Source organism: Ascaphus truei, chromosome 5 (assembly GCF_040206685.1).
Source record: "Ascaphus truei isolate aAscTru1 chromosome 5, aAscTru1.hap1, whole genome shotgun sequence".
In the NCBI taxonomy this organism is placed as follows: domain Eukaryota; kingdom Metazoa; phylum Chordata; class Amphibia; order Anura; family Ascaphidae; genus Ascaphus; species Ascaphus truei.
The window spans coordinates 67,860,367-67,887,313 of NC_134487.1; the positions used below are offsets into that span (position 1 = coordinate 67,860,367).

At 40.9% G+C, this 26,947-nt stretch overlaps 2 protein-coding genes across 3 annotated transcripts in view; both read right to left on the reverse strand.

Annotated features, from left to right (window-relative positions):
* The window catches only part of CAV1 (caveolin 1), a 60,367-nt gene extending 53,185 nt beyond the window's left edge, over positions 1–7,182 (reverse strand). Inside the window, exons 1-2 of one of the 2 annotated variants that reach the window (XM_075599980.1) lie at positions 7,028–7,182; positions 2,074–2,244 (exon numbers count right to left, since the gene is read on the reverse strand). In XM_075599980.1, the coding sequence (XP_075456095.1) occupies positions 2,074–2,244; positions 7,028–7,057 (201 nt within the window). In that variant the 5' untranslated portion in view covers positions 7,058–7,182. The remainder of the gene's footprint in view (positions 1–2,073; positions 2,245–7,027) is intronic. The other variant, XM_075599981.1, reaches the window with a different exon arrangement.
* A 13,430-nt stretch (positions 7,183–20,612) lies between these two features.
* Positions 20,613–25,376, reverse strand: CAV2 (caveolin 2). Its single transcript, XM_075599982.1, has 3 exons — positions 25,053–25,376; positions 24,540–24,727; positions 20,613–22,519 (listed from the first exon to the last, which is right to left on the reverse strand). Exons 1-3 carry the CDS (start codon positions 25,194–25,196, stop codon positions 22,369–22,371), a joined length of 483 nt encoding a protein of 160 aa, XP_075456097.1. The 5' UTR covers positions 25,197–25,376; the 3' UTR covers positions 20,613–22,368.
* Between the last annotated feature and the right edge of the window lie 1,571 nt (positions 25,377–26,947).

A 26,947-nucleotide genomic window follows, 5' to 3' on the forward strand; every position in this document is an offset into this window, starting at 1 on the left:
GGAGTGGAGGTATTTTTTATATGTATGGGGGGGAGTGTGGGTAATTGCTATATTTATTGGGGGGTTTAAATGTATTGTGGGGGTATTGTTATATGTATTGGGGGGAGTGGGGGTATTTTTATATGAATTGGGGGGAGTGGGTGTCTTTTTAATATGTATTGGGGTGTGTTTTTTTATATGTATCTTGTGGGGGCGGATTGAGTGAGAGTGGGGTAATTGATGGAAGGTGGGGGCGAGTGAGAGGAGAGAGGGGGTAAGGGAAGGAGTGAGGAAAAGAGCGAATAAGAGTGAGATGGAGGGGAGAGAAATACATGGGAAGAGGGGGGGGGATACAGGTGGCTCGTGAAATGTGAAATGGGGGGGAGCCTCGCAATACCGCCGACACGGTGGGGGGGGGGGAGGGGCGGACGTAACTCTAGTCCTGGGCCCCGGGAAATCTGTCTGCGGCCCTGAACACGATTATTCAATGCAAATCACTAATTGCTCATGTTATACTTTCAGTGATCACCTTCAATGATATGCAAAAGATTTTACAACTAAGGTGAATGTCACAACGTATCCATCAATGCTTTCAAAGGTAAACATTATAATTGATTTCTTAAAGCAAAATGAATTCTTCAGAAAAGAGATAGGTGGAGAAGAGATGAACTCTACAGACCCTTGTTTGCCAAAGGGGTGTGTATCACATTCTTGGCGATGTTTGGCACTCCTTCCTGGCAGTGATGGGACAAGACTTACTGTATTATGATGTACTCAATATGTCTATATACTTCAAGCCTCCTTTACATATACAGCATTTCTTACTTTCTGTCAAAAGGGAACAGACCTTTAAGAGACTCAACCATACTCAACAGACCCTTGCCAGGAATGCCCTGTCCTTCATACCACAATTAAAAAAAAGTTACAGCAGTATTTTCGCCAGCAGTAATGGTATCTGGAGAGGGTTCACAGGGGATAGAGGCAGACAGTCAAACTATCAGTTATTATTGCTGGGGTTTTATTTAGTCTCTAACCTCTATCTCTAGAGTATGAAAGTGTAGGAGATCTGTAGTCACACTAAATAATGCTTTGAGTTACAACGTGGGCATTTTTAGGAAGGGACCCTGATCTCCTCTGCTGATTAAACTCTGGGCTTGGCAATGTAGTGTATTGCTTTCAAGGAAAGGGTTAAATAACAGCAACAGAATAATGAAACCTGGGCTTTCTCCTGGAATCTCCCCTGGTGACTTTCCAAGTTGAATCACAGACAGGAACCACAAACACATCCCTGACAAGTTCCTAACTGAACACGGTTTTTACAGTTTGCCCTTGTGCCTGGAGTGGAAAACAAATGATCAACTGTACAAATGTCACAAAATGTTTGCAGCCAGTAACAGATCAGATGTTTTTGACCCTTACATCATGGGAAATACAGTATGGTATGATTGGACTGGGTCTGCTACATATCATTTTACTTTACACTTTTATTGCCTAGGTGGATATAGAGAGCACTGGATTATGCTCCGGTTGATTGTCATATATTGTACACAGCGCCCCAAAAAGGCTCAGGTCTGGTTCAGTAGAAGGTAACACAACATGCACACCAATTCAATAACTTATTAGGTTAGACATGTCTTTAATGGCTTTAGGGCTTTTTCCAGTAATCTGCAAATCATCAAAGATAATGACAGGATACGTTATTAAAGCAGACTCTCTCATCCCATCAGATTGTTCATCTAGTTATACACCGTTTAATAAAATAATATATGGGGGAAAAAATAAAAAAAATAATATATATATATACACACACATACATAGGTCTATATGTGTATAGGTAAGTTCCAAAAATAGCATTCCGTGTTTGTGCCGATCATTTAATAGTACCTAGAATCATAGAGGGCTTATAGAAACCACCAAGCACAATTATCATCAGGGATCGATGGGTTAATAGTACTATACAGTGGTATGGACATTGCGTAATGTCGACAGTAGTCCCTGCCCTTGCCACTCAATAGCCACTGCACCCTGCTCCCCACCCAGCCCCCCTCCCTGCACCCCACCCAGCCCCCCTCCCTGCACTGCTCCTGCACTCACCTTCACCACATCGTCATTCAGGTGCTTGGGGTCTCTGTTGACCAGGTCGATCTCCTTGGTGTGGACATCACGAGCAGCTTTCTCGTTCATGATCTCATCTGCCATGATCTTGTTGTTCGGTTTATAGATGTTCCCTTGATCTCTAATGTAAGGCGTAGTGTACAACACACCCTGGGGGTGTTTTAGGGAGGAAAGGCAGAGAAGTGGAAGGAAAGAGAAAAAAAAGAAGACAAAAAAAATAAAAAACACTTTTAGCAGCGTGCTACCATAGATGGGAAGAAGCAGACTTGTCAGTTTGAGCTGAGCAAACTTCTCCCGTACTGTACAACTAAGGCTTGGTTTATAAAAGGATCCATGCAAAATACCACACCCCTCTGTACCACAGCACAGGCTCCCTCCACCAGGGGTCATCGGATAGAGGATTCAGATCGGGAATATTCTTCATTCCTAGGGGATTCCGATCCCCCTCCCAGAGAGGCAACCCCCGTCACACCCCAGGCACATAGTTTCCATGCAGTGAAGACCTATGCACCACACCCCTTCATGTACTTTACTATCTGTCCCGCCACAGTGCCTTCACATGTACTGTGCAGAAACAGCAATGGCTTAACCCCTTCATCATTGTTTAAAAAAAAAAAAAAAAAAAAAAAAAGCACATCTGTGTTCACTTGAAACGTGGTACTTTGGGCCAAAAAAGCAACTATGCAAAGATTTAAAGCAAGATTTGGTCTTGAGTTCTGTTTATTAAATAGGTCGAATTGTAGTCATTGGTAACATAATGCCTTTTAGTTAAATACTTATTTAACACTGGAGGTGGATGAGAGCTTGTATGCACTGATACTGTACATTGCTTTTTTCATGTCTTTAATTAGTCAGTGGCAATTTAAAAATGTAATTTATGTAGTAAAAAAAAAAAGTACAGACGTATCCAGTGTGATTACCCCGTTAACAGAATATAGTGATAAATGCCGCATGCGTTGAGATAACATGCATTACCATTGTTTTCAATTGTGCTTGCAGTAAAAGTAATAATGTGATGCATCACATCACAGGAGTAATAACGTCTGCTACATCTGTAATTGGGGCACTTTTATTTTACGTGTCAAAGCATTTATGTACCAAACTATTTCTCACCTCTTGTGTCCCAAAGGCATCATTTTGTGATCTGCGTGCGAGTCTAAAGGATTGTTAAGGTGGAATTGCATGTACAGTAAGAGGCACATGCTGTATAATGAAATACATCAAATTCTGCATGTTTGTGCACCACTTTTTGCTTCTATCTTATTGAAAACATCTCTTCCAAGGTGTAAAAAAAATAATAAAAATGTTGCCCTGCGTTTGCAGAATTTGCATTGACTTTTTGGGAGCTACACAGGATCCAGCATTTTCTTCCCATTGTGAGGTCCCAGCGGTGTGCTAACGTTTTGGGAGATCTAAACCTTGTTTATATAGTGGCCCAACGTTGTTAATCTCATTCTAGTTGTAATGAATCCATTGCACCTTTCCTCTTGGGGTAGGGAGGTGCCAATGTATCTTTGGAATGTCATCTTGTGACCCTGTCTGCTGAAGTGCAGTTAGCCCACTCGCGCCTGAGGGACTTCTCATACTGCACAATACCTCACACTTGTGCTAGCATATCACAACTTTCTAGGAAAGGGAGGCAGAGGTTTCTTTTTTCTGTACAATACTTCATAGCCCCAAACTATTGCAGGTGGTAGAGCTCCGGGGATTCTTGGAGACTCACCGTTGCACACCATTCTTCTTAATGCACTAGGGCTCTATTGAGGCAAAGGGTAAGTATCTCTCAAGAGAGAGGCTCTTGTATGAGCCTTAGGCCTGTAACATAGCGCGGGCGCTACTGTGCGTGTCAATGATATTTGCCTGTGTGAGGCTAACGTTGCTATAGTTGAGACGCGAGCACGGCCGTGAGCGGTGGCGCGGCAGATCAGAGGAAATACAAGAAATTTGTATTCTCGCGCTGTTGCCGCACCACGTGATGCTGTGAGCCAATCACAGTGCGGCCTAACGCTGTGATGTCAGAGCCACACCTCCTAGCAGCGAGCGTCACCGCTTGCCCGATAGACACTAAACGCGCGCGCCACGTGCATTACAAGCCTTAGGCTGCGTCCATACAGTCTCCGCCAGCGCGGAGGCGTGCGCTTTGTGACGTCACCTGCGTGAAGCTGGTGCGTTTTCGGGACATGGTAGATGGGCTGTTGGGGGGCGTGTCTGTGATGTCACGGAGCTGGTTTGACCTCATTGGGCGAACCGCTCGAGTGACCTGCCCATCGCGCCACGTGGTCCATGGGCGTGATCAATGCCTTAAGGTAATGTGATCGCGCTGTGTGTGGACGCTTCCGCACGGTCTTCGGCAGCATGGACGCCGCCTTAACATTAAGTCATTAAATTACACTTTATTGCAGTTTGGAGGGCCTGTCCTTTTTCGCTAGGGACAGGCCCTCCAAACAGCAATACAGTGTATGTGTGTGTGTGTGTGTATATATATATATATATATATATATATATATATATATATATATATATATATATATATATATATATATCAAAAAAGAATAGACGATACCGTTCTGTGGCTAACTAAATGCTTTTATTCTTGCGAGCTTTCGAGATAAGCTCGCAAGAATTAAAGCATTTCGTTAGCCACAGAACGGTATCGTCCATTCTTTTTTGATTATTAAAGCTCGGCTAACACGGTACTGATACCGCTGCATATATATATATATATATATATATATATATATATATATATATATATATATATATATATACATTTATATATATATACATATATATATATATATATATATATAAATACTGGATATCGATATATATGCATGAATATAAACATAACATGTTTTGATGTTCTGTATGAGCAAGTAAGAGAGTGTATATCAGAGTGTGATGGGGTTAGGTGCAGGTAATCTGTTTCATTCCTCTCCACACTTTTTGCTGTTGGTCCCCATAATTATCTACATCTCAGCATATGCTACTTCATTCTAGAATCATCCTTTCTCCCCAAGATCTCCATATAAAGCAGATAGGCATTGGAAGAAAAGGTAAGATGGAAGGAAGGTGTCAGATTGGATGGCAAAGACACCACATGACATTGACAAAGTCTCTCATTCTGATTCCAAAAACAGCAGAAAGTAAACCATACTTGTAATTAGGATTCTCTGTTCCAACTTGTTTGTTTAACTGTGTCTCAATAATGATACGGGGATCACTGCAATGAAGTGTGTAAAATTGAATCTTGGTGTGATAGATACACTCTAAATGTCTTGATGTTTAAGTAGCATTTCAGATTTAAAATTATATATTTGTTATATTGTGCATTTCATTTTAATGCTTGAAAAATAAGGTTCGGTATTTTAGGGTACAACATACTGTGTTTTCTCCCTACTGTTATGAGATCTTGCAAACCATTAAATTGCAATATTCTTTAGGTCCCCAGAACATCTGAGCTGCTTGGCGACTGACAGCACTTGGATCGCATGTATGTATGTTGTTTATGTATATAGCACCAACAGTGTACACAACGATTTACAAAACTACACTACAGGGAACAAAATGTACAAACAGTGCTGATGAGAGCAGCAAGTAAATGATAACATAAGGCAAATGAAACCTGGAAGATTTGACAGTCTAAGTGCATTGGGCCTTCTCCTTATGCATGGGATGTGTTTCCTAAATTTACCATTCTAAATATTAAAAGTGTTTTCTGATTATACTTCTCATTGAACACATCTGTAATGCAACGAGCTTCATAGAAATCGAGAGTTGCAAAAGAAGGACTGATTGAGCTTGTCCCAAGTGATCTTTGCCAGGTGATTGACATGCAATCATCTGCCTAGTAGAGGCTGATTGCTGCTGAAGTTATAACAGGTGCTAATCCATTAAGGTCAACCCACAAAAGCAGTGGTGCAGTGAGTCAAGTCAGTTCCTTTGAAGAAGGTCAATTTATCTCCTCAATAAAACATAGATTATAAATTCATCGGGGCAGAGACTGTGCCTCTAAAATTCTATGTACAGTATGGTGCTGGGTGTCACTGCAATTATGCAATCCATTTAATCCCATTAGGAGAAAAGTGCCATATGACATCAAGTTGTTATTAAATGTTTATTTAATAAAACATATATTATATATTTTACCAATATCCTAATATTGCTAATTCAAATCTTTTTAATGCACTACAATTACATTAGCATAGAAATAGATAAATACAAAGTTCTGATACCCATTGATAAAGTTCTGCAAATTGAGGGCTCATAAGCTCTTTTATGCCATAAACAATTTCTTGACCTGTTACAGTACTGCTATAATTATCTGTCCAACGGTATTGTGAAGTATGTAATGTAGCATTCCACACAGTAGTAAAAGCACAAATACTTTCCCAATATCCGCATCACCACACCTAGGCAGCATGCAAACTCCTTGCAAATCAACTGCTCCCTCCTCAGCTTCTCTTTCAGTAATATATCAATCGGTAAAATTGTGCCAAGCACAACTCACGCAACATAAACACTTTGTTAAGAGAGCCAAGTTACATTCCATCCCCTAATCCCCCAACGCAAAGTTATTATTACATGAAGCTATTTTCAAGAGGTAACATTTTCCTGTGTCAGGCATAGCAACTGTAACTGATTGAGCAGTACGAGCTAGGGTGCATTATTTTTTGGAGTTCTTCAGCTTGGAGATTCTGCAAATGTTTGGTTACTATCAAAGGACTTAAGGGTCAATTAAACACCTTACATTAAATGTCCTAATATCATTGCAGGTACTGGTAGATTCCAAAAGTGTATACAATCTAAGAGCTGTAATCACAGATCGTGTGCTAATCAACTCACTATGACTCCCAGTGTAGAAGGAGCTAAGCAATAAATCAAAGGGTGAATGCTTAGTTATCTTGCTGCCATAAGCAAAGACTTGTCCTACCTCTTCGTCTATGTATTTGCCACCAGACATGCCGCCCTTCAGTTGCTAGGAGTTCTGATTGAGATTTCAGTGAGGTATGATTTAAATGATCTGAGGAAGGAAGATACTGTACTGTGTAAAGGCACAGCTAGGGAGAGGAGGGGAAGGAGGTGGCTGAGAGCATGATTATTGCTGGCAAGGCTCCAATGTTTGTTCTTCTTGGTTTTGGCTTGGATGACAGCAGCACTGTACTGAGACACATGAAAGCTTTGGGAACACCAGAAAGAAATAAAGTGTTGTAAAGCACAAACTTTTCATCGGGCACTAAAAGTTTGATACAGAGGCATTGCTCCACTGGCTAGTTAGTTTACACCATGTACTGCCCTGTTAAGCACACTAGAAAAAAGCATCACAGTACAACAGATGCTATTGTGCATTGTGAATACTGTTCTCTTAAGCAAAGCCAGAAGCGTTTAACATTTGTTAAAAATTATTGAGCCTTGCACCTAGTACTGCAGAAACTGTCAGAAAAAATATATATCAAATAACCCTTTCTGCAGGCCCTGTGAGTTAGCAGGGGAGGGCTAGTTCTGGGGAAATCTAGTTTTAAATATGGATGTTTGCTACAATATATGGTGTATTCTTGTTAGCTGAGAGAGGTACACGTTTCTACACCAAGGTCACACACCAAGCACAATATAACCACCTAGTAAGTTGTTAGTGGCAGGGAAAAGAAGTCCTAATATATTTTACATTGTGTTTTTAAGGCTTCTTTTGGAGCAAAGAGCGTTTTGGTGCAGGGAGAGGTGGTTGGACGTTGACTTAAAATGAATTAAATTAATGCTCCAATTTGTGGCAGAAAGTGTGAAGTTGCACTTGTGACATACAGTGAGAAGGAGCAAACACTGACAAAAAAATCAAACATGTTTCTTTGTCACAGAGACCTGTTTGGACAAATATAAGTGGAAAGCCCTAAATACAGATATTATCCAGTGTCTCATCAATTGCCTGAGCAATAGAGTGCGCGCTGTCCCACAAGATTTTCTCTCTTCTAAATGGATATAGTGTTCCCTCTGCTGCTCCTATTCTCCCGTGATCAGCGGGGCAAACTCTGCAGACAAACAAACAAAAAAAGGGGGCGCAGGAGGAACAACAAAGACAAAATTAGTAAACCTTCAATAAAATGTATATGTTAAAAAGAACATTCAACTTACAATAAAACAGATCATGTAGACATCCACTCAGAGGGTCGGGCCCCGCAAATCCAAGACCCCGCGATAAAAAGTCCCAGTTGGTAAAAGGGATTCAGCTGTCCAGGCCACAGATGGTTATAAGCGGGGAGAAGAAGACAGCCCACAACCGGCGTCCTCGTGTGTGAGTATGGATAGCAGCATCCGGGTCTCCATCGTCACAGAGTAGCATAGCTGCGGGATAACTTCACCGTAACGCGTTTAGTGTCAGGATGACCCTTCATCAGGGGGACATCACGCGTTATCTACATGAACTGTTGTTCTGTAAGTTGAATGTTCTTTTTCACATATACATTTTATTGAAGGTTTACTAATTTTGTCTTTGTTGTTCCTCTTGCGCCCTTTTTTTGTTTTTTTGTCTTATCAATTGCCATCGGCCTTTGGGTTGGCCTATGTATGTGGATGTAATGGTTGTACTGTACATATGAGTGTATGATATATAAAAGGCCTAAAAATACCTTTTAATTTAGGTATCACATAAATTAAAATCCCTTTTAATTTAGTGTCATGTGCACATGTGCACTGGGCAATAGGAATATGTATCCACTTCTATGTAACCTGCCTGTACCTCCTTTGTATCTTTTAGAGATTAATTAAATTGCTGTAAGTACAAAGGGAGGAAGCGTTTTGTTTATTGATAGTGTAGCTGCATCATGGTCCAAGGCTTCCTCTTCATGCAGTAGATTATCAACATGTCTACATCAAAAACTGCGCTCATGTATTTTATGCTGTCTCTGGTCAGAGTCTTTTCATACATGGTCGTGTGTCATTTCAACATTTTGGTTTGTAAAGTCCCAATCATTTCAGCTTCTCTTTAATTATGGCTATTGTTTTATGGCAGGTTATGGGTCTTTATGGGTGTACACTCTGAACCTATGCGTAAAAGAACTCTCGTTAAAGACCTTTATCAGGTCAACATGGGACTAAACCATTTAAGTTGTGGCATTTTTTTATTTAATAAATCAATATTGTTCTCACATTATGCCTATATTTTGCTGTTTCAGATACCTCGACCTCCAAAGAATAGAGGCCCCACCATATTCATGGCGATTCATTTAGGTGTCACCTCGCTCAAGAATATATAGTTACAATAGTTTGACTGATTCAGTAAATCTGAGACACCAGTACCCTGGAATTAGCCTGGCAAGTATTATTAGCCTGGTACTGTACTACTAAGAAACTGATGTAACGCCCATTCCACTCACTCCCAACTCTGATTACCAGCTACAGTGGCTTTCAATTATTAGGAACATGGGCACTGGAATTTTGGCAGGCCCTGGCATGTACTCTATTGCTCATCAATCAGATCAAATTTGAATTGATTAGAAGATGCTTTGAAAAATATCAGAGCTCTCCCTCAACTTTGAAATTAAATTTTTGTCAAGGTTTAGGCAGATTGCTTTTGAAACATATACAGTATACATGAATGTTATTTTGATGTAACCACAACTTTTTATAATCCTATATACAGTATTATCAAATCACAACGATAAACGTACGGCTTCGCTTACAGTTCCGTCGCTGGCGACAGCGTCGCAACAGTGACGTCACGCTGCGGTCGCTGGAAAAATCAAATTGACTTGGCTTCCAGTGATCGCGACCAAGCCGTTGCGCCATCGCGGCGCTTCTACTATACGTGCACGCGAAGGCGGCATTACATTTTTTTGCCGCGACATCGCCGTCGCCGGCACTATAAGCGCAGCCTATGGTTTCTTTACCAGTTCTGAAAATAATTTTTCTTTAAAGTTTCATTTGGACTGAGACTACAAAGCAAACTACATTTATAACAGATACTAGATGTTGTCTTTAAGTGTGGTTTCCTGAAACTGTGACTTTAAAAAATGACTTATCATTGTTACTAAAGGGCAATAAGTACCTGTAGATCAACCTTCTAAGATATTTTTTTCTGCACAAAAAAAATCAAATAATACACTGTTGTGATAACATTATTATTTCAGTGGCAATAAATAAAGAATATATTCACGCAATTTATTTTACAATGAGAAATGCAGTTATCATTGATGTCTCCATTTTCCCAGAAAAGATCTAAGCGTCTTATTGATTATAAATATAAATGTAAGTGCAACTAATTCCAAAATGCTGTAAAAGATAATTTGGTATTGAAAGTTCTTTATGTAAAATGTACAGCAAATAAAAATATCACTTGTGATCACTTATGTAAAGTGCAATGTGGGAAGAAGATTGTACTGTTTCAGAATGGTAGGTTCCGCAACATGTTGTAGTGCACAACAGGGTTAAAATGTTTTAAGGATAAATGGAATACATTGTATTTTAGATCTATAGCTTGATGACAGCCACAAGCAGCAACAACATGATACAATAAAGATGGGTGGTGCGCGCTAAATGAGAAACTCTGATGATAAAAGGTATAAAAGATATTGTAATAATCATAGTCAATAGGTGGTAGTTAATAACCCCTTCAGGGGGTGGGCTGGTTGGGTATTACAGAGGTGATTTGGTGCTACTGCTTCATAGGAGAACTTCCCAGTCTCCAAGTGTGTGTTGTCAGCGATCTGTGGAAGAGAAGTGCACACAGAGAAGCCTCTATTGTGTATTACCCTTTATTACAGTTAAAATGTCTAGATTGAAAAAGTCTTTAAAGCTTATCTGTAGTGGGAGTCTCAAGGGAGGCCCTGTATGCTGGCGTGTTCAGCTGGTAACGCTGCCTCCTGGAGCCGGATACAATGACTATAACAAAAACGTCAATGCCAAACAATGCTGTGTCTATTCCAGAACTGTACTATACTTTATTACACTATACAATACAACATTATTGTACAGCTCTTTGTAATATGATAGTTACAGTTAGTGGCGGCTATAGGCTTTGTTGGACCTAGGCAATCGTTTGACAGGGGCTCTATACCCAAGGAGAAATGAGTACAGAACTGCTGATGGAGAAGCTACCCCTCGGTCTCACCGTGCACCAGGTTATACCCATGGCTGCCGTTGAAGTCGGAAACAGAAGAAGAAAATGTTGAGGATGCGTTTAAAGGGCAGAGGAATCTTTGCTGCATCTCAGACGCGTGCAATGAGTCCCTGGAGACCTGGCAATAGGCAGACTCAGCCAGAAGCAAAGGAACCGGTGCAGGGTCCCTGCAGCCGCATGGTCTTCGGTTACTGCCTATTTTGCCTCATAGAAGATCCCACTCTGTGAATACATTTACCTCTACACCGGCAGATGGGTCAGCAATGCATTGCATAGCAATGACAAGGATAAGAAGTACTGTAGTAGAATATTTTTAGAATGTTTCTGGGCCCTCTGGTAGTGAATGGGTTACATTTCATGTGCACAAACTATCTATATACGTTTAAACTCAAAAAATTAAAGGCATGGAAAATTGTAGAAATCATGGCAAGTACTGGTAACTTTTCCCATAAACAGAAAAAATAGTTTCCATGGGAATGTTTTCCAATATTCCATTCTTGTTCTATGATTGTAACTGTGCCATACATTTTTTTTAAACTTCATATTAACCCTTAAATAGAAAAAAGTGGGAAGTGAATCCCTGATTTGGTGCTCCAAAAACTGTGTGGTTAATTGATGTGGTGAAATATATATATAATGATAATAAAATATGATTTCTTGAGGGGAAACATAGGAACCATAAAAAATAAGGCAGTAGATTTTGTAGATCTGTGGTCCATAAGCAAAGCCCGATGACATGTTCCTAATGCGGTTGCCACCTCACCTGATGTCCAATGTGAGGGATAACGGAGGAGAAGGGCGACTACACTACCCTAGAGAGGGCCCCAACATAACAGAGCTCCCTCAGCGAGCGTGTGAGCCCCCTCCCGCAACTCCACACTGGATGACTGGAAAACCGTAACCACACTGCTAGTACATAAACAGTCTCATGGTTCAAGATAGGTAGCGAGTACTCATGGTACAAATGATGGAGCTTGGTTCCTATAGGCATACTTCAATCCCGGAGTAATATGAGAACAATTATAGGAAAAAAGGCTGAGCACAGCAAAAATGAACAAAGAGCTGGAGGCTGGTAAAAATGACTAGTTATTTAATAGGCATAAGAGCCAAACAAAAAGTGAGGTCCTCTGACGTGTTTCTCGCTGTGAAGGCGCTGTATCAAAGATACACGGCATGAAACGCGTCAGAGGACCTCACTGTTTCTTGTTTTTTTTTTGTCTGGCTCTTATGCCTATTAAATAATCAGCCATTTTTTACCTGTCACCAGCCCTTCATTTTTGCTGTGCTCAACTTTTTTTCCTAAAATTGTTAACCCTTTAATAGTTTACTCTTTGCAAACAGTTGTCCTATATAACAGTTTTAAATTAGGAGTTAATACAAGCCTCAAGGTTCTGTTGACATCTCATGCAGGGATATTCCAACAAATGTATATGTGGGAGGAACGACGTGGCAAACGGATGTAGTCAGCTTTATCTTACTTGCTGGTAACAGAATATAGTGTTGTAATGGGGACTATCACAGTGTTTCTGTAGGATTTAATGGCAGTGACAAACGCAGAATATCACAACATATCCCACCATATAGCACAGATATTAAAATAACCCTGGTTACATCTGTACTGTATTACCGAAGTGCTTTGATATAATGTCTAATGTGGCAGCAGCACTTTTATTACAGTTTAACAGAGCACTCAAAAAAAGGGAAAGAAAACTCCAGATCTAGATGAAACTTGGCAGCTTTGCAGCGATTGGTCTTTTTTTTTTTTTTTTTTTTTAGTACTTTGTTTGATAATGGATCCTAAAAATAGCTGTTTTTCACAAACTACAGATGTTCTCAATTGTTTGAATTGATTTTTAACAAATAAGGAAAGGGGATAAAAGATTATAAAAAAAAAAAAGGTAAGTGCTTTACTAAAGTTATTTATAATAGGCCTTGACAATGCTTTAACATACATTTATTAATGTAAATCGCCAATCTATTTGTAATGTCTTAAATTGGATGGAACAACCTTATGTTTATTTCATGCCATCAAGAGTGTACGGTGGTTTTTAGTATAGAGAACATACTGTAGGTCTCTAATCACAGATCAACATTGATCAGCAACTTACGGTATCTTGGCCATTATATGTTTCACCCATTTTTCCCCCCGGGTGGTTTGCAACTATTCTGTTGTCGTAAGTACGGAGTATGCATTCACACTGATATTATGCATGCTTTATTTCCGTAGTGTATTACAATACAACAATACAAGCACTAAGGAAAAATGGAGAAAACATTTAAAACTTGGGACTATTTTCTTAGGCCAGGTCCCAAGTGGCAGCTACGGCGCCCGCTACGGCGTGCGTGGCACACACCCCAGCAAAGCCTTCTGTTGGGCAGGCCTCAGTGGCCGTGTGTGGATGGGAGCGCAAAGCGCAATGACGCATACGCTGGCAGGGAAGACAAGAATTTTGCCTTTCCTTGCCGCGACGCGATCATGTGGTGTACGGGCAGACAATGGCAGGGCAGATCGTGTGGACCAATAAGAGTGTACTGTGCTTTGTGCTGCGCTGACGTCATGTACCCCCCCCCCCATCACTTCCCGTAGACCGCACATCGCGGCCTCCACCTGTGCACGCGCCGCCAGGCCGCAGGTGCACGTACTGCAGTAAATACTGGGGCCGTAGCCTGAGAGACTATGGGGTAGATCCACAGAAGTGCACTAAATGAGGGCAAATAACGTTATGTTACCTAATTAAGATACAGACTTTATTTTTCCTTTATTTAACGGGGATCCTCAAGGCTAATCATATGCATAAATAAAGTCCGTTACCAAAACCACCATCGTTCCGTTACCTGCGTTTAACAACACACAGCACATGCGCATTGGTCAAACGTTAAGGTGTGTTATTAAGGTGCGTTATTAGCAGAGTTTAACATGTATGTTACCAAAAGCTAATGCAAATCTTGTTATAATATTAGAAATGTATAATTTTTACACTTATTACATTTTTCACTTAATAATATGGTATATGATGTAATAATGACAATAAAGTGTGGGTGTACAATAATGTCCATCTTTCATTTATTTTAATTGTACAATAATATAAATGAAATATTAATTAATATTGTTGAGGTGTGTATAGATATACATTATTGTACACCCATACTTTATACAGTCATTATTACATTATATACTATATTAGTTCACACAAATATATCACTTTAATCACTAAACACATAATATAGTTTATGATGCGTTTCAAAAATGTATATGATCCATAATAAATATCTTTGAATGACACATTTAACTTTTTGTAATGAAAGGGTTAAGCCATAAACTGATTACATTGCTTTTAGGCTATTCCAAGTAATAACTCAATGGTAATCAGGGTCTGGGTGTGAGTACGGGCAGCTTTCGAAAGGTGCTAAATATCGTAGCCATAATAACATGTACTAACATTAATGGATGTCTGAGGATATCCGTTGTTGGGTAAACTGTTCCTAACCATATGATTTGCATATGAGTAAGTCTAAAGTCTGTTAAAATTTAAGGATCCATTATTCTTTTAAGGAAAATGCCCGGACGTGGTTGAGCTAGGGAACGCAAAAAAATTAGCGACCTTCTGAGGATCTACTAAGACCCAAGGGAAGTTTTTATACGGTGCATGGCAATGTACATAAGTATATAGTATTCTATTCAATTAAACCACGAAACATTATTCCTCTTGAGTCAAGAATAACCCATGAAGTTTATTCATTTACACATATTCATTTTCATATGTAGCTAAATGATTTCTAACGTTGGAACACGTCTATAAATGTCATCTAAACGCTCATCAATGGCCGCAATCTTCCAAAGCTGAGAACACCATTCAGGCGTGGAAGTATGCACCTTGCAATGAGTCAGTCTGGTTCCCAAGTAGTTAATTCCATACATTTATATATTATACATTTAGAGCACAGTTATGTAGTTGGAGCACAAGTATAATTCATTAATATTTAAAAGTTGCATGTTGTTAAGAAAAATATTGCCCCACGAAACACGTTTCGAATCCTGAAGTGAAGGAAGTTACATTGGTTAGGTTAGAGCAGGGGTGCGCAAACTTTTCAGTCTGCGCCACGCTGCCTGCACTCACCCCTTGCTCGCTCCCCCCTGCCCCATACCTGTTTCCAGCGTCTTCTGGCATCACAACGTAATGTGATGTAGCGTTACCATGGCATGCCACGTGATGCATCACCAGAAGCCGCCAGAAACAAGGTAAGTGTACTTACAAAGGCCTCGCGCGGTGCTCCGGCATTTCATTTAAATGCTTTGGGGAAGAACGCGGGGCCTCGGTCAGCGCCATGCCCCCCCCCTCAAATTTTTTTTGCACCCTACAGTTTGCGCACCCCTGCCTTAGAGAACAAACTGCTTTGCAGGAAAGCAAAGTTCTAACATCTTTGTTATTAACTTTATTTTATACAGCACTATTCTCCCAGTGGGACTCAAAGCGTTTCACAATTACCAATAATCCGCTGTACATATAAATTTACAGGCACAGTTCCTGCTTTAACAAATCTTATAATCTATATTTTGTGCCTGAGGCAAAGGGAGATCAAGTTATTTCCCAAGGAAGTGACACTGAGGCTTTGAGCCAGGCTCCATGCTTCAAAGTCAGTGTTATTATTTTAATTGTCATCTTAATACTCAAACACTGAGAAGAGCGTAACTGTGAGGGAGCATTCTAACTTTGTACCTGTTTTGGTATTCCCGAATGAAATTGAGCTATTACCAGTGATGTGTTTCATAAGTTAAAAACCCTTGATATATCTTATTACAGTATCTCCTCTACTAAGTCCACTCTCTGTCATTGCCTGCAGCTAGTAAAACAGACGACACAAAATACATCAACCCGTACTGTACCTAATCATTGTCTTAGTGGTCATTTATTTATTTTATTTATAAAATGTTTTACCAGGAAATAATACATTGAGAGTTGCCTCTCGTTTTCAATGCTACCCTAGTTGGTTAAGTATGGTGTGTACGTTTCAAAGAAGTCCCAGGAAGCATACCTAGTTAGACAATAGTTGGGCTAGAGGTGGACTTGACACTGGATCCTTCAGAAACTTAATCTACACTACAGGTAATGGGCGGGAACCCCCAGCAATGGTTCAAAGACAATGGTCTATAGATTAATAATAAAAAGTTCATCAGTTAGAACACTTTTTATTGTGAAAGAGGATATACATAATGACTCAAACATTGTCTGTGAACCAGGATATTGTCCTATGGAGTCAGTACTTGTAACTGAAAGCATGAAAAACCACTATGCAACCCAATAAGAGGTTTTAAAACAACACTTGAAGCATGGTCACTAGTCTGAACATATAAAGCATATATTGTGAGTCTGCAGTTGTGTGAAACAGGTTAAACCCAATGTGGTTGTAGTCCGTGGTGAGATCGATGTAAAGTACTAGGTAAGTTATACACTCCGTTTCGCAGATCACCGGGGACTGTCAGCGTGCTCTTGCGTGGAGAAATCACTGGAGAGGCTTGGTAGTATGGTGGTGCAGCTGCCGTGAAGAAAAAATATAGAACTGGACTGCCGTCGCGATAAGAACAAAAATGTTTTATTGGCACATAAGATACAGTGAGGGGTGGACCTCTTATGCATTTCATGTAGGCGCCTGCGCTTTACCAAAGAGTAAAATAAAGTGCAGGCTTAAAGTGCAGGCACCTGCGTGAATGCATAAGAGGTCCACCCCTCGCTGCATCTTATGTGCCAATAAAACTTTTTTGTTCATCTGCACTATGCAGCCTATGGTGAGCTCACTTCTCCACACTGATTCCACGCCTGTTAGCCTGCGCCATTAACTTTCCCCCCTCTTTCGTTTGCCGGTGTTTCTTCCAACACTTGTGTGCACACACTCATCACACCTTCCTCTCCAATTCTCTCTGCAACCACTTAACACATTCCGGAACTGCCAGATGCGGCACACTTTCGGCAGCAGCTAAAAGGCACACATCTTGTGCATTGCACTTGCCAACTGGAAACAACACAGCTTCATGCTAAGTCATGACCTCAACCATCTTTCAGCTTTGCATAACTGTTACTCTGCTCTGCCTATTTGCCTCCATTCACTCACTTGCACTTTTTCCCTCCACCCCTAAATCCTATGTCTTCATTTCCCATTACTTACTGTCACCTCCTTCACTCTACAGCCATCATCTCCATCTGCTTCTCAGAACACACCCCAATCACCAAAAATACCATGAAATGCCCTGTCCTACTCTCTCTTCCTTCCCTTGTATTAATCCTACAGTGCGGCAACATGTACCGTAATCCTGGCCCTATCAACAAACCAATAATTTCACGTCAAACACACGCTACCCCAAAGTCTCCTTCTTACCATGCATTACTAGTCATTCCGACCTCCTCCCCATTACACCTCTCCCTTCCCTTCTCCCATCTGTAATCTTTCCTGCCCAGACCAGGCAACCTCTCAATACAGGTGCGCCGCCGAGTATTCTAAAACTTGCCTTAAACTTGCATTGTAAAATTTGGGGCTATCACCAACAAGATCCAGGTACATGCTGGGTACATGCTGCAAACATTTCAGTGACATTTCTGCAGAGACTAATGGCCCATCGAATTAACACAGCAGGGGTCCCTGGCAGTCCCATTCAGTTTGAATGTTGTTGTTAATCCGATGGGCCATTAGTCTGTCTGCAGAAATGTCAGGGAAATGTTGCAGCATGTACCCAGCATGTACCTGGGTCTTGTTGGTGATTGCCCCAGATTTGTTTTAGAATACTCATCGGCACTACAATACAATAGCACACTCATATTAGCCCTAGACAAGACAGCTCCTGCCACCACACGTCGCCCCAACAACTTAAATCACAACCATGGCACACAAGCTCCACCTGCTACCTCCAAAAGTGCTCACGCACTGCGGCATGTCACTGGAGGAAATCATGCTCTACAGCAGATTTCTTCCACTACAATTTCCACCTCTCCTTTAGCACTACCGTTTACCTTGCAAATCAAACCTACTTTTCTTCTCTCATACTAAACTTCTAACCCATTAACCCATGTCCTCTAACACTCAACACCTGTTTGCCACCTTTATTTCCCTTTTCTGCCCAATTGCACCTTCACCCCCTTGCACTTTCATGGCCCAAGACCTTGCCACCTACTTCAGAGATAAGATTGAGTCCATCAGACATGATATCTCTTCAGGTCATGCTCCAGATGCAATACCGACCTCCCTTTGCAAACCTATCTCCACCCTCAGTTCATTTTCCACTGTAACGAAAGAGGAGGTCTCTGTACTCCTCTAATCATCCCCCACTGCAACTTGCCTTCTTGATCCTATTTCCTCACATATCCACTCCCTCTCTGGCATACTAAGCCCCACACAAACTCACATTTTTTTACTTCTCTCTCATCTCGGGCACATTCCCTTCTTCCATAAAACGTGAATACATCATGCCGATTCTAAATAAATCCACTCTTGATCCAGCATCTCTAACTACCAACCTATCTCTCTTCTCCCCTTTGCCTTCAAGATACTTGAGCGGTGTATACAACAGCTTGACTCGCTTTCTCTCCTAGAACTCCCTGCTTCACTGTGTGCAATCTGGCTTTCGCTCTCTACACTTCACCGAAACAGCACAACAAAAGTGGCTAATGACTTACTCACTACTCCTATCTAATTCTCCTCTATCTCTCTGCTGCCTTCGACACTGTTGATCACCCCCTTCTCCTGCAGACCCCACACTCCATTCAGGGCCAGTTCATGGCGGAGCCGGTGGTGCCTGTTCACCTAGCCCTGCGGTTAGAGGTCACACGCTATTCCCCACAATAATTAAACTGATTTCCAGGGGGAGAGTGCAGGGCCGCTGTAACTGTCTCTTATCTTCTCCTGTGGCATCTCCTCCTGCTGGGTCCTGTCATCATGGCACCATGACGTCAAATGGTGTCGCATTGCCATGGCAATGGGACGTCATGTAATGTCGTGATGCCACAATGCTATGACAACAGGACGCTTGTGGCGCCGCGTTGTCAGGATGTGATGCATGGCTCCGCAATTTAACGTGACATAACGTCACACCAACACGCCATTTGACATTGTGGCACCATGGTGATGGGAGGCGGAGATGGAACTGTCGCACCAGATAAGGTAAGCGGCCTGCACAAGTATGTAAAGAGAAAAGAGAAGAGGTCCCAGGACAGAGCCCTGGGGTACCCCCACGGAGAGAACGATAGAGGAGGAGGTATTAGCAAAAGAGACACTGAAAGTATGATGGGAGAGGTAAGAGAAGATCCAGGATAGAGCTTTGTTATGAATGCCAAGAACATGGAGAATGTGAAGAAGAGGATGGTCCACAGTATCAAATGCTGCAGAGAGGTCGAGTAATATGAGCAGAGTGTAATGACTCATGTCTTTGGCAGCTTGGAGGTCATTAGTTATTTAAGTGAGGGCTGTTTCAGTAGTGAGCAGTGCGGAAGCCAGATTTTAGAGTGTCTAGGAGATAAAAGGTGTTGAGAAAATGGAGCAAAAGGAAGGAGGGACACAGGCCGATAGTTAGAAAGACAGGTAGGGTCACACTTGCTGTTTTTGAGTAATAGTATAACTGTTGCATGTTTAAAGGAAGATGGAAAGGTACCAGAGTAGAGGGAGGAGTAAAACATGTGTGTGAGCGTAGGGATTATAGTAGGAGCAAGAGGTTTTAGGAGATGGGAGGGAATGGAGTCAAGAGGGCAGGTGGTAGAGGGAGAAGAGATAAGCAACGGCACATCCTCCACTGTGACAGTGGAAAAAGAGTCAAGGAAGGCAGGAGGAGAGTTAGGAAGGGGTGAAGGATAGGAAGGGGATACAGAGGGGATGGCCTGACGTATGGATTCCACCTTTTGCTTGAAATAGTCGGCAAAAGTCTGAAGTGAGATGGAGGAAGAACAGGCAGCAGAGGGTGGTCTGAGTAGGGAGTAAAAGACAGAGAAGAGTCAGCATGGATTAGACTTGTATGTGTTGATTAGTGAAGAAAAGTAGGTTTGTTTAGCTTGAGAGATCCACCCGCTTATTTACCCGCTTCCTTCCTTGGGTAATTATATTGTTTTACAAAGAAACATTGTGTTGCATTGTGTACTAAAAAGGTTATTACAGCTGTTAACCATTAGCATTTACTCATCAATTGGTATAAACGGTGTACTTTTGTATAGAGAGGACCATAGCACAATTTAGTGGTTAATTTAATTATGTACTTCATGGAATACAACAGTAAAAGAAGAATTTGAATGAAAAAAAAAAAAAAAGCGGAAAAAACTCATACAAATAGATATATCCGTGTATGGGATCGCCGCCATAGTCACAGAAGCACAGAACTGTGAATTAATTGTATTGTTATTTTTACTGAAAAAAATTGTAAACAATAAAACCAATGCAATCTATTCAAATCATGTTTATTTGAATATATATTTGCAGAATCATTTAACAGGCGATTTAAAAACAAAAAACAAATATATACATATTTATATTCCACAGTATTCAAACCTAATCTGATATATTATATAACATTAGTTTGCTTCTTTAATTATGTGTTACAGTTTTTATATAGCTTTATCTCTATAAATGCTGTTAAGAAATACTGATAATGAATTAATAGATGTATTTATATTTATAGTAAGCATTATGTTTCAGTGCATTAGATTATACAAAAATATAGCATTCTTAGTAACTCAGCATTCATGATATAATCCCAAATGTGATTTTTTTTTTACATCTTACTATTTTTAAGATGACCTAACAGAAAAGAGCAGATATAAAAATTATTATTATCTGCTTTGCTTTTCACAGCAACGCTCTAAAAACCCCTATTTACAGAAATGCTGTGTAATGTTTGATGGAGTTATTTGGACTTGTGTAAGTCCATAAACCCCCAGACCCAGCTTCTAATTCTTTTAAAATAGATTTCCGGTGTTTTCATTTTGGTAAAAAAAAAAAAAAATGGACACACATTTGTATATGGTGTTTATTTTTGTACTTTTGCTTTAACTTCCCATAGTCCTTTTTTATTACAGGATGGAAGTAGGGGATCTTTGGAGATGAACTTTGTTAAATTCAGCTCCGGGGAGCCCCTGCTACCAGAGATACTTAGCTCTGTAGAGAGTGCCGGTATCTATGGCAGCGTTTAAATGTCCCGGTCACACGGGTCAGTTGGAGACTGCACTGGATGACATCACAGCTTCCTATTGGCCCGCGTGATGCAGGACATTTAAACGCTGCCATTATGTTAGGAAAACAGTTTCACTGCCTGTAGAGATATTGGCTGCCCTACGGAAGTATCGCTGGAAGCAGGGGGGCCTCTGAGCTGAAATGAACACAGTTCAGCTCCGGAAACCCCCTGCTTCAACCCTGTTATTTTTTTTAAAATGTAATATGCAATGCTGATTTAAAACCTAAATCCAGAATCCCTACTTATAATGTTCACTGACTTCTGAGTCCTGTGGAAACTCAGCACTGTATTTTCAGCTTTCTAGGAATACAATGTCAATCACAATAAGTTTATTTTGGGGCTCTTTATGTTTAATCTCTTTTGAGCTGTTAGACCAGTAACTCTGTGCTTTACATTGTCTACCTACAGAAGGGGTTTATTTTATTTGGTTTAGAATAGATAGTTTCATCTATCCCTATATTTCCATGACAAGTTCACCATATGTAGCTATCCTTAATTCTGGCTTTGTGTTTGTGACATTATATTTAATTCATAGCCTTAGTGTAAGAAAATAAATAACAAGCTGTGTGTGCCAGGAATGTATTTCTAGACATTGAATTCAGCTACAAAATGTATTTGAACATTTCAAACTTTGTTTCTATCTCCACAAGACTAAAAGTTTTTAGGAATGTTGAAATTAATTTGTAAACAGAATATGAGGGTAAAGAGTACATATCTTCAGGATAGGGCTACTTACAGTAGATCCACTCCAATAATATGGTGAGTGTACTGCACATGTATAGTGTATACTTGTTGCAAAGCCTGCATTAATATCTCAGTTTTATTTGGAATGTACAGTTGGCGTGTTAAGAACATATTCCATGAACAGGTCATCTTCAACAGAGCAGTAGGGTACTAAACATTAGCAGTTTTTTTTACCAGGAGGTATGACATAGTATCAACAGAAGTATTGTTTCCATGATGCCTAATTCTGGTCCAGCCGCACACTAACAGTTGAGAAACACCGTGCCATGCTTGCAAATAAAGGGCCAATTAGGCTTTCTGTCATGCCTTTCCATATTGCTTGTACAGATGGCAAAACCATTACACAGGTTTTCACAAAAGGCATCACAATCCTGCAATGAAAGAAAAGTTACATTTTCCCAAGTTGCTCACTACTGAAGTTCTAAAAAAAAAAAATTTAATCTCATGCTACTGGATGTCTTGGTTTTCTAAACCACAACATACTGTGCAAACGCAAACTTTAGATCCTATAGAAAGTATGTCATCCTGAGTTGTAAACTAATGCTAAAACTGTCTATGAAAAAATTGCACAATTACACTCCGTAGGAAAACCTCAATGTTGAACTGCATAAGTGTTTTAAAGAATGCACATTACAGTATTTCAGACTAGGTGGTATTTGACAAATAACACACTAAGTATTAAGGTGTGGCCTTGAAATACAAGATATATGTCAGATTATTGGGCATTAACAACTTACACAGTGCATCCGTGTTTAATAAATTGAAATGGTAACTTGAATATATTTGTACTGTTATGCTCTGTCTTTTCCAGGATCTGTTATAATGACACCAAGTAACTACCGAGAAGTTACAAATAAATGTTATATCATGCTAAGCACCGAAGTCCCATATATGGTAAGATTTCTTTATGAAATCAGAAAACGTTTTGAGAAATTCCCTTTATCAAACTTGCTATCTCCCAATGTTGGTCTGCAAGCACTGGAAAAAATAAGACTCGCGTTTGTGTAAATTAAATAAACTATCTCCTGCAGGTTCTACATAAAAGGCAGTGAAAATGAAATAACATTGTGCCACTTTGCCAAAAACATATAGTACATTTGATTGCTCCTCAATTTGAAGGCCATTTTTTCCTGGTTTAAAGATACAGTAGATCAACAGCAAGAATCCAGGTGCCCACAATGGGACATGTTAACATTTTTGAAAGTAGTGTGTAGAAGCAATAAATGCTTGTACGATATTAAAGAACAGCGGTAATTTAGTGATATGGTAGCAATGTATTCTTCTAAGTGTTCCATTCCAATGTGGTCCTTGAGTTCTTTGTAAAGATGATGATGATGATGACGATTCCATTAGGTATTTAAACAATTGCAGCAATAAAATGGGACACATCTTTTCCCGTGGTTTGTACCTCTCCTAGGCCTCTCGAAAATGGGAATTCAGGAGTCTATGGACAAAGTGGTACCTGAGTAACTATTTCTAGTTATTGGACTAAAGAAGGGGTCAGGTTTGGTTCAAGCAATTTTGTGACTTGTTTCCTGTTTATTATGTGCCCTCACCCTCCTTGCCAACGCCGACCCTAGCCTACACCCACACTACATAAACTTGAGTAGGGAGAATATTGAATGGGGTTAAGGCACAGTCTCATGTAGGACTAAAGTGACCTAATTAGCACAACATGCTTTATACGGTAAAGGGACCCACATGGGATAAAAGTGACATAACAGTTATCCCTGGGGAGCTATAGAGGCATAACATGGAGATAAGAAAGGACAAGCAGATTGTAGCCTTGGGGGTGGTTTCAGAGGAAATCCTGCCCATGCCACTTTGGGGGAGGACAGGTGGAGAGGCAACAACACATGAGCATAAACCTATGGCTAATGGCACAGCTGACTTAAAATTGTGGTGGTTTTCATAGATTCTAAAGAATGAGGAAATGATCTCACTGGTACCAGGCAGAGTAAGTGTACGGTATTGAAATTTAGATTAGAAAAAAGAACCTAAAAAACAATTTAACTTTACTTTTTAGTTGGCTTAATTTTATATTCTGTGAGATGGGTGCTGCTATGACATGGTGTTTAACCATTAAAAACTAAATATCAACACCAAATAATTACACTTAAACTATTGTATGTATATGGTCTGTTATTATTTTAACATACAACATCATTATTCTCATTAGAAATATTATTGCCAGTTGCAACACAGTTTTGTTTTTTAAATAATAACACTCAATTTTTCCCAAATGAAGCTTTTTTTAATTAAAAATGGAAACACTGACTTGCATTACATGTTTTTGTGCATTGGAACTTTCATCCCAAATCAGTGCAATATTACATGTAATAATCAAAAATCACACATATGTTTGCATGCAGAATAACACAATCTACTTACCAAATGTGAAGGCAGCTGAGAATGGCGAACACAAGCCCTAAAATAAAGGCCAGGGGGATGGCAAGGATCAAGGTGAGTACCTTGTAGATCAGGTATTTAGTGATCTCGAACAGAGCTGTGCTGAAAATCCACACTTTATCAAAGCTGTGAGTTGTATCAGGCTCCCCTATCACATCCTCAAAGCCTAACTGTAATGTAAAGAAATACATGGAATTAAATAATAATAGCAGCATACTTACACAGTACTGTATATAACATCATATTCAATAAGCATGTACAAGTTTATTTTAAATTACTAATGAACTGCCCCCAAAGCAACTGAACAGTAAGTATTAACATATTCCTTCAACGTATAGAATTGAATATATCACCATATAAGTCCACCCTAGTTTATACTGCACATAAAAGGAGTGCCAAGATCCACAAAACAGGAACAAGGAATGCGAAACCCAGGCATGCTGGAGGTTTCCTTTACCATCATCATGTAGCTATCCCCTGGGATGAGCCCCTCACCTTCAGATGACTATTCAACTTGTGGGGGTCTCGGTCTGGGTGATTGTCATAGGTCTTCTCTGATAACATGGGGACAGAGGAACGATTGAACTCGTCTTCGTCCATGAAGATCCGAGCGTCTGATTTCTCTTTCTCTAAGCCCATGTCTCCGAAGGTGAAACACTGCTACCTGTTTATGCGGTGGTCTGTGTGCACCCCCTTTCCGGATGCTGGTCTGTGTGCTCTCTCTCCCCCCTCCTCTCCCCTGTCTCTGGCTGTCCGGCTGGAGCACACAGGCAGGGAAGAGGTACAGTAGAGGCAGCAGTGAGGGATCTCGCTGTCCCAGTGACACGCCCAGCATTCAACACTCCCTCAGCAACCCTGAGCTTGGCATAGAACAGAGCACTGAATGCAGAACACAGAGGCGGTTATACTGCAGCACAGGAGAATATAGTAGCACATTGCAGCACTGAAATAGTATAGAGACCCAGGTGTATAAATACATTACATTTTTAAGGCCTGCATATACATTTTGTTTTTTTTTTAACAGAAGAAGGGATTAAGAACCAACTGCAGGGAAACTGGGACAAAGCAAACTGCCAGATTTAGTAAAGAAAAAAATCAAATTGCTTTAAGTGGGACTTAAAATAAATCTGAAAAAGGTTACTTTCCCTGTCTTTGTGCAGTGTTGCAGCCGGGATACTATGATATGTCACATTAGTTTGTAGCTAAATTGATGTTTAAAGAAGCATGTGCATCACACACATGCTAATGCTAAGAGCCATGTTTGCATCCTGTGTCTGGTACTATTAATGTTTCCAGGTGCAACAGCTTGTGATTTGGGGAGTGTCAATAGGAAAAGGTGCATGCTGTGACAGGGTAACAGGCTATGTATAAAGGGAAGCAATTACACTTTTTACCATAAAATGAATGCTTATGGAGACATGTCAAACACGCACCATGAAGGCGTGTAATATAGTACTCGCTGCTGTGCTTGAGGGGGCGTGCCCGGCGTTGCACGTGCACGTGGTGTGCGCGTTTAGTTGCTAGGGTGCAAGCGGTGATGCGCGCGGTTAGGGGGCGTGACTGACGTCACAGCGTTAGTTCGCGGTGTGGCAGCAGCGCGAAAATACAATTTTATTGTATTTTCCCTTATCTGCTGCACCACCGCTCACGGCCGTTCGTGCGCGCGTCTCAAGTATAGAAACGTCTATAGAACACAGCCAATTATAACTGACGCGCGTGCACTATATTAGCCCAAGCGAAACTTGTAATTTGAGTTTGGGAGACGTCTCTTGCTACAAGGGGAGTGACGGAAGGCAGAGGGGCGGGGACAAGAGCAAGGGGGAGGCTGAAATGGAGAGGAGTTGTAATTTCTATTTGTATGCTGAATTTACAGTACTTTTACTTTAAATTACAGGAGAATTTACTATTTTAAAGTTGTTCATATAGTGTGTTTCACTTGACAGACACACAGACACACAGACACACACAATCATGGCCACCAACGGAAATCATGGGGCCCAGGACAAATTAAAGGAGCAGCCCCCCCCCCCCAACCCATAGCGCACCTACCACGGAAAAACAAATTTTAGCGCACAACTTTTACTTAACCCCCCAATACATATAAAAATACACCCCCAATAATAAAATGCTGCACCCGGTGCTGGGTCTCTCGGCAGCGCCGTAAGTCAGCTGGGCTAAGCTTCCGGCGCGAGAGGGAGGTCCGGCGCGCGCACAAGCAGCCATTGTGGGACTGAGAGGTGCCTGCAGCGGGGCAGGGCCGGCAGCAACTGCTGTGACCTGCAGCCGGGCTCCTGCCACCGCCAGCCCCCCGCAGTCCCGCCAGCCGCCGGACCCCCACCACTGCCCCCCCCCCCCCGCAGTCCCGCCTGGCCACCGCCAAATGCTGGGCC

Coding starts and splice junctions, on each gene's coding strand:
- CAV2 (XM_075599982.1), bottom strand. CDS start 25,196: ATGGGCTTAGAGAAAGAGAAATCAGACGCTCGGATCTTCATGGACGAA. Junction 24,728..25,052: donor AGTTGAATAGTCATCTGAAG/GTGAGGGGCTCA, acceptor TTTACATTACAG/TTAGGCTTTGAGGATGTGAT. Junction 22,520..24,539: donor CTCAGCTGCCTTCACATTTG/GTAAGTAGATTG, acceptor CTTTCATTGCAG/GATTGTGATGCCTTTTGTGA.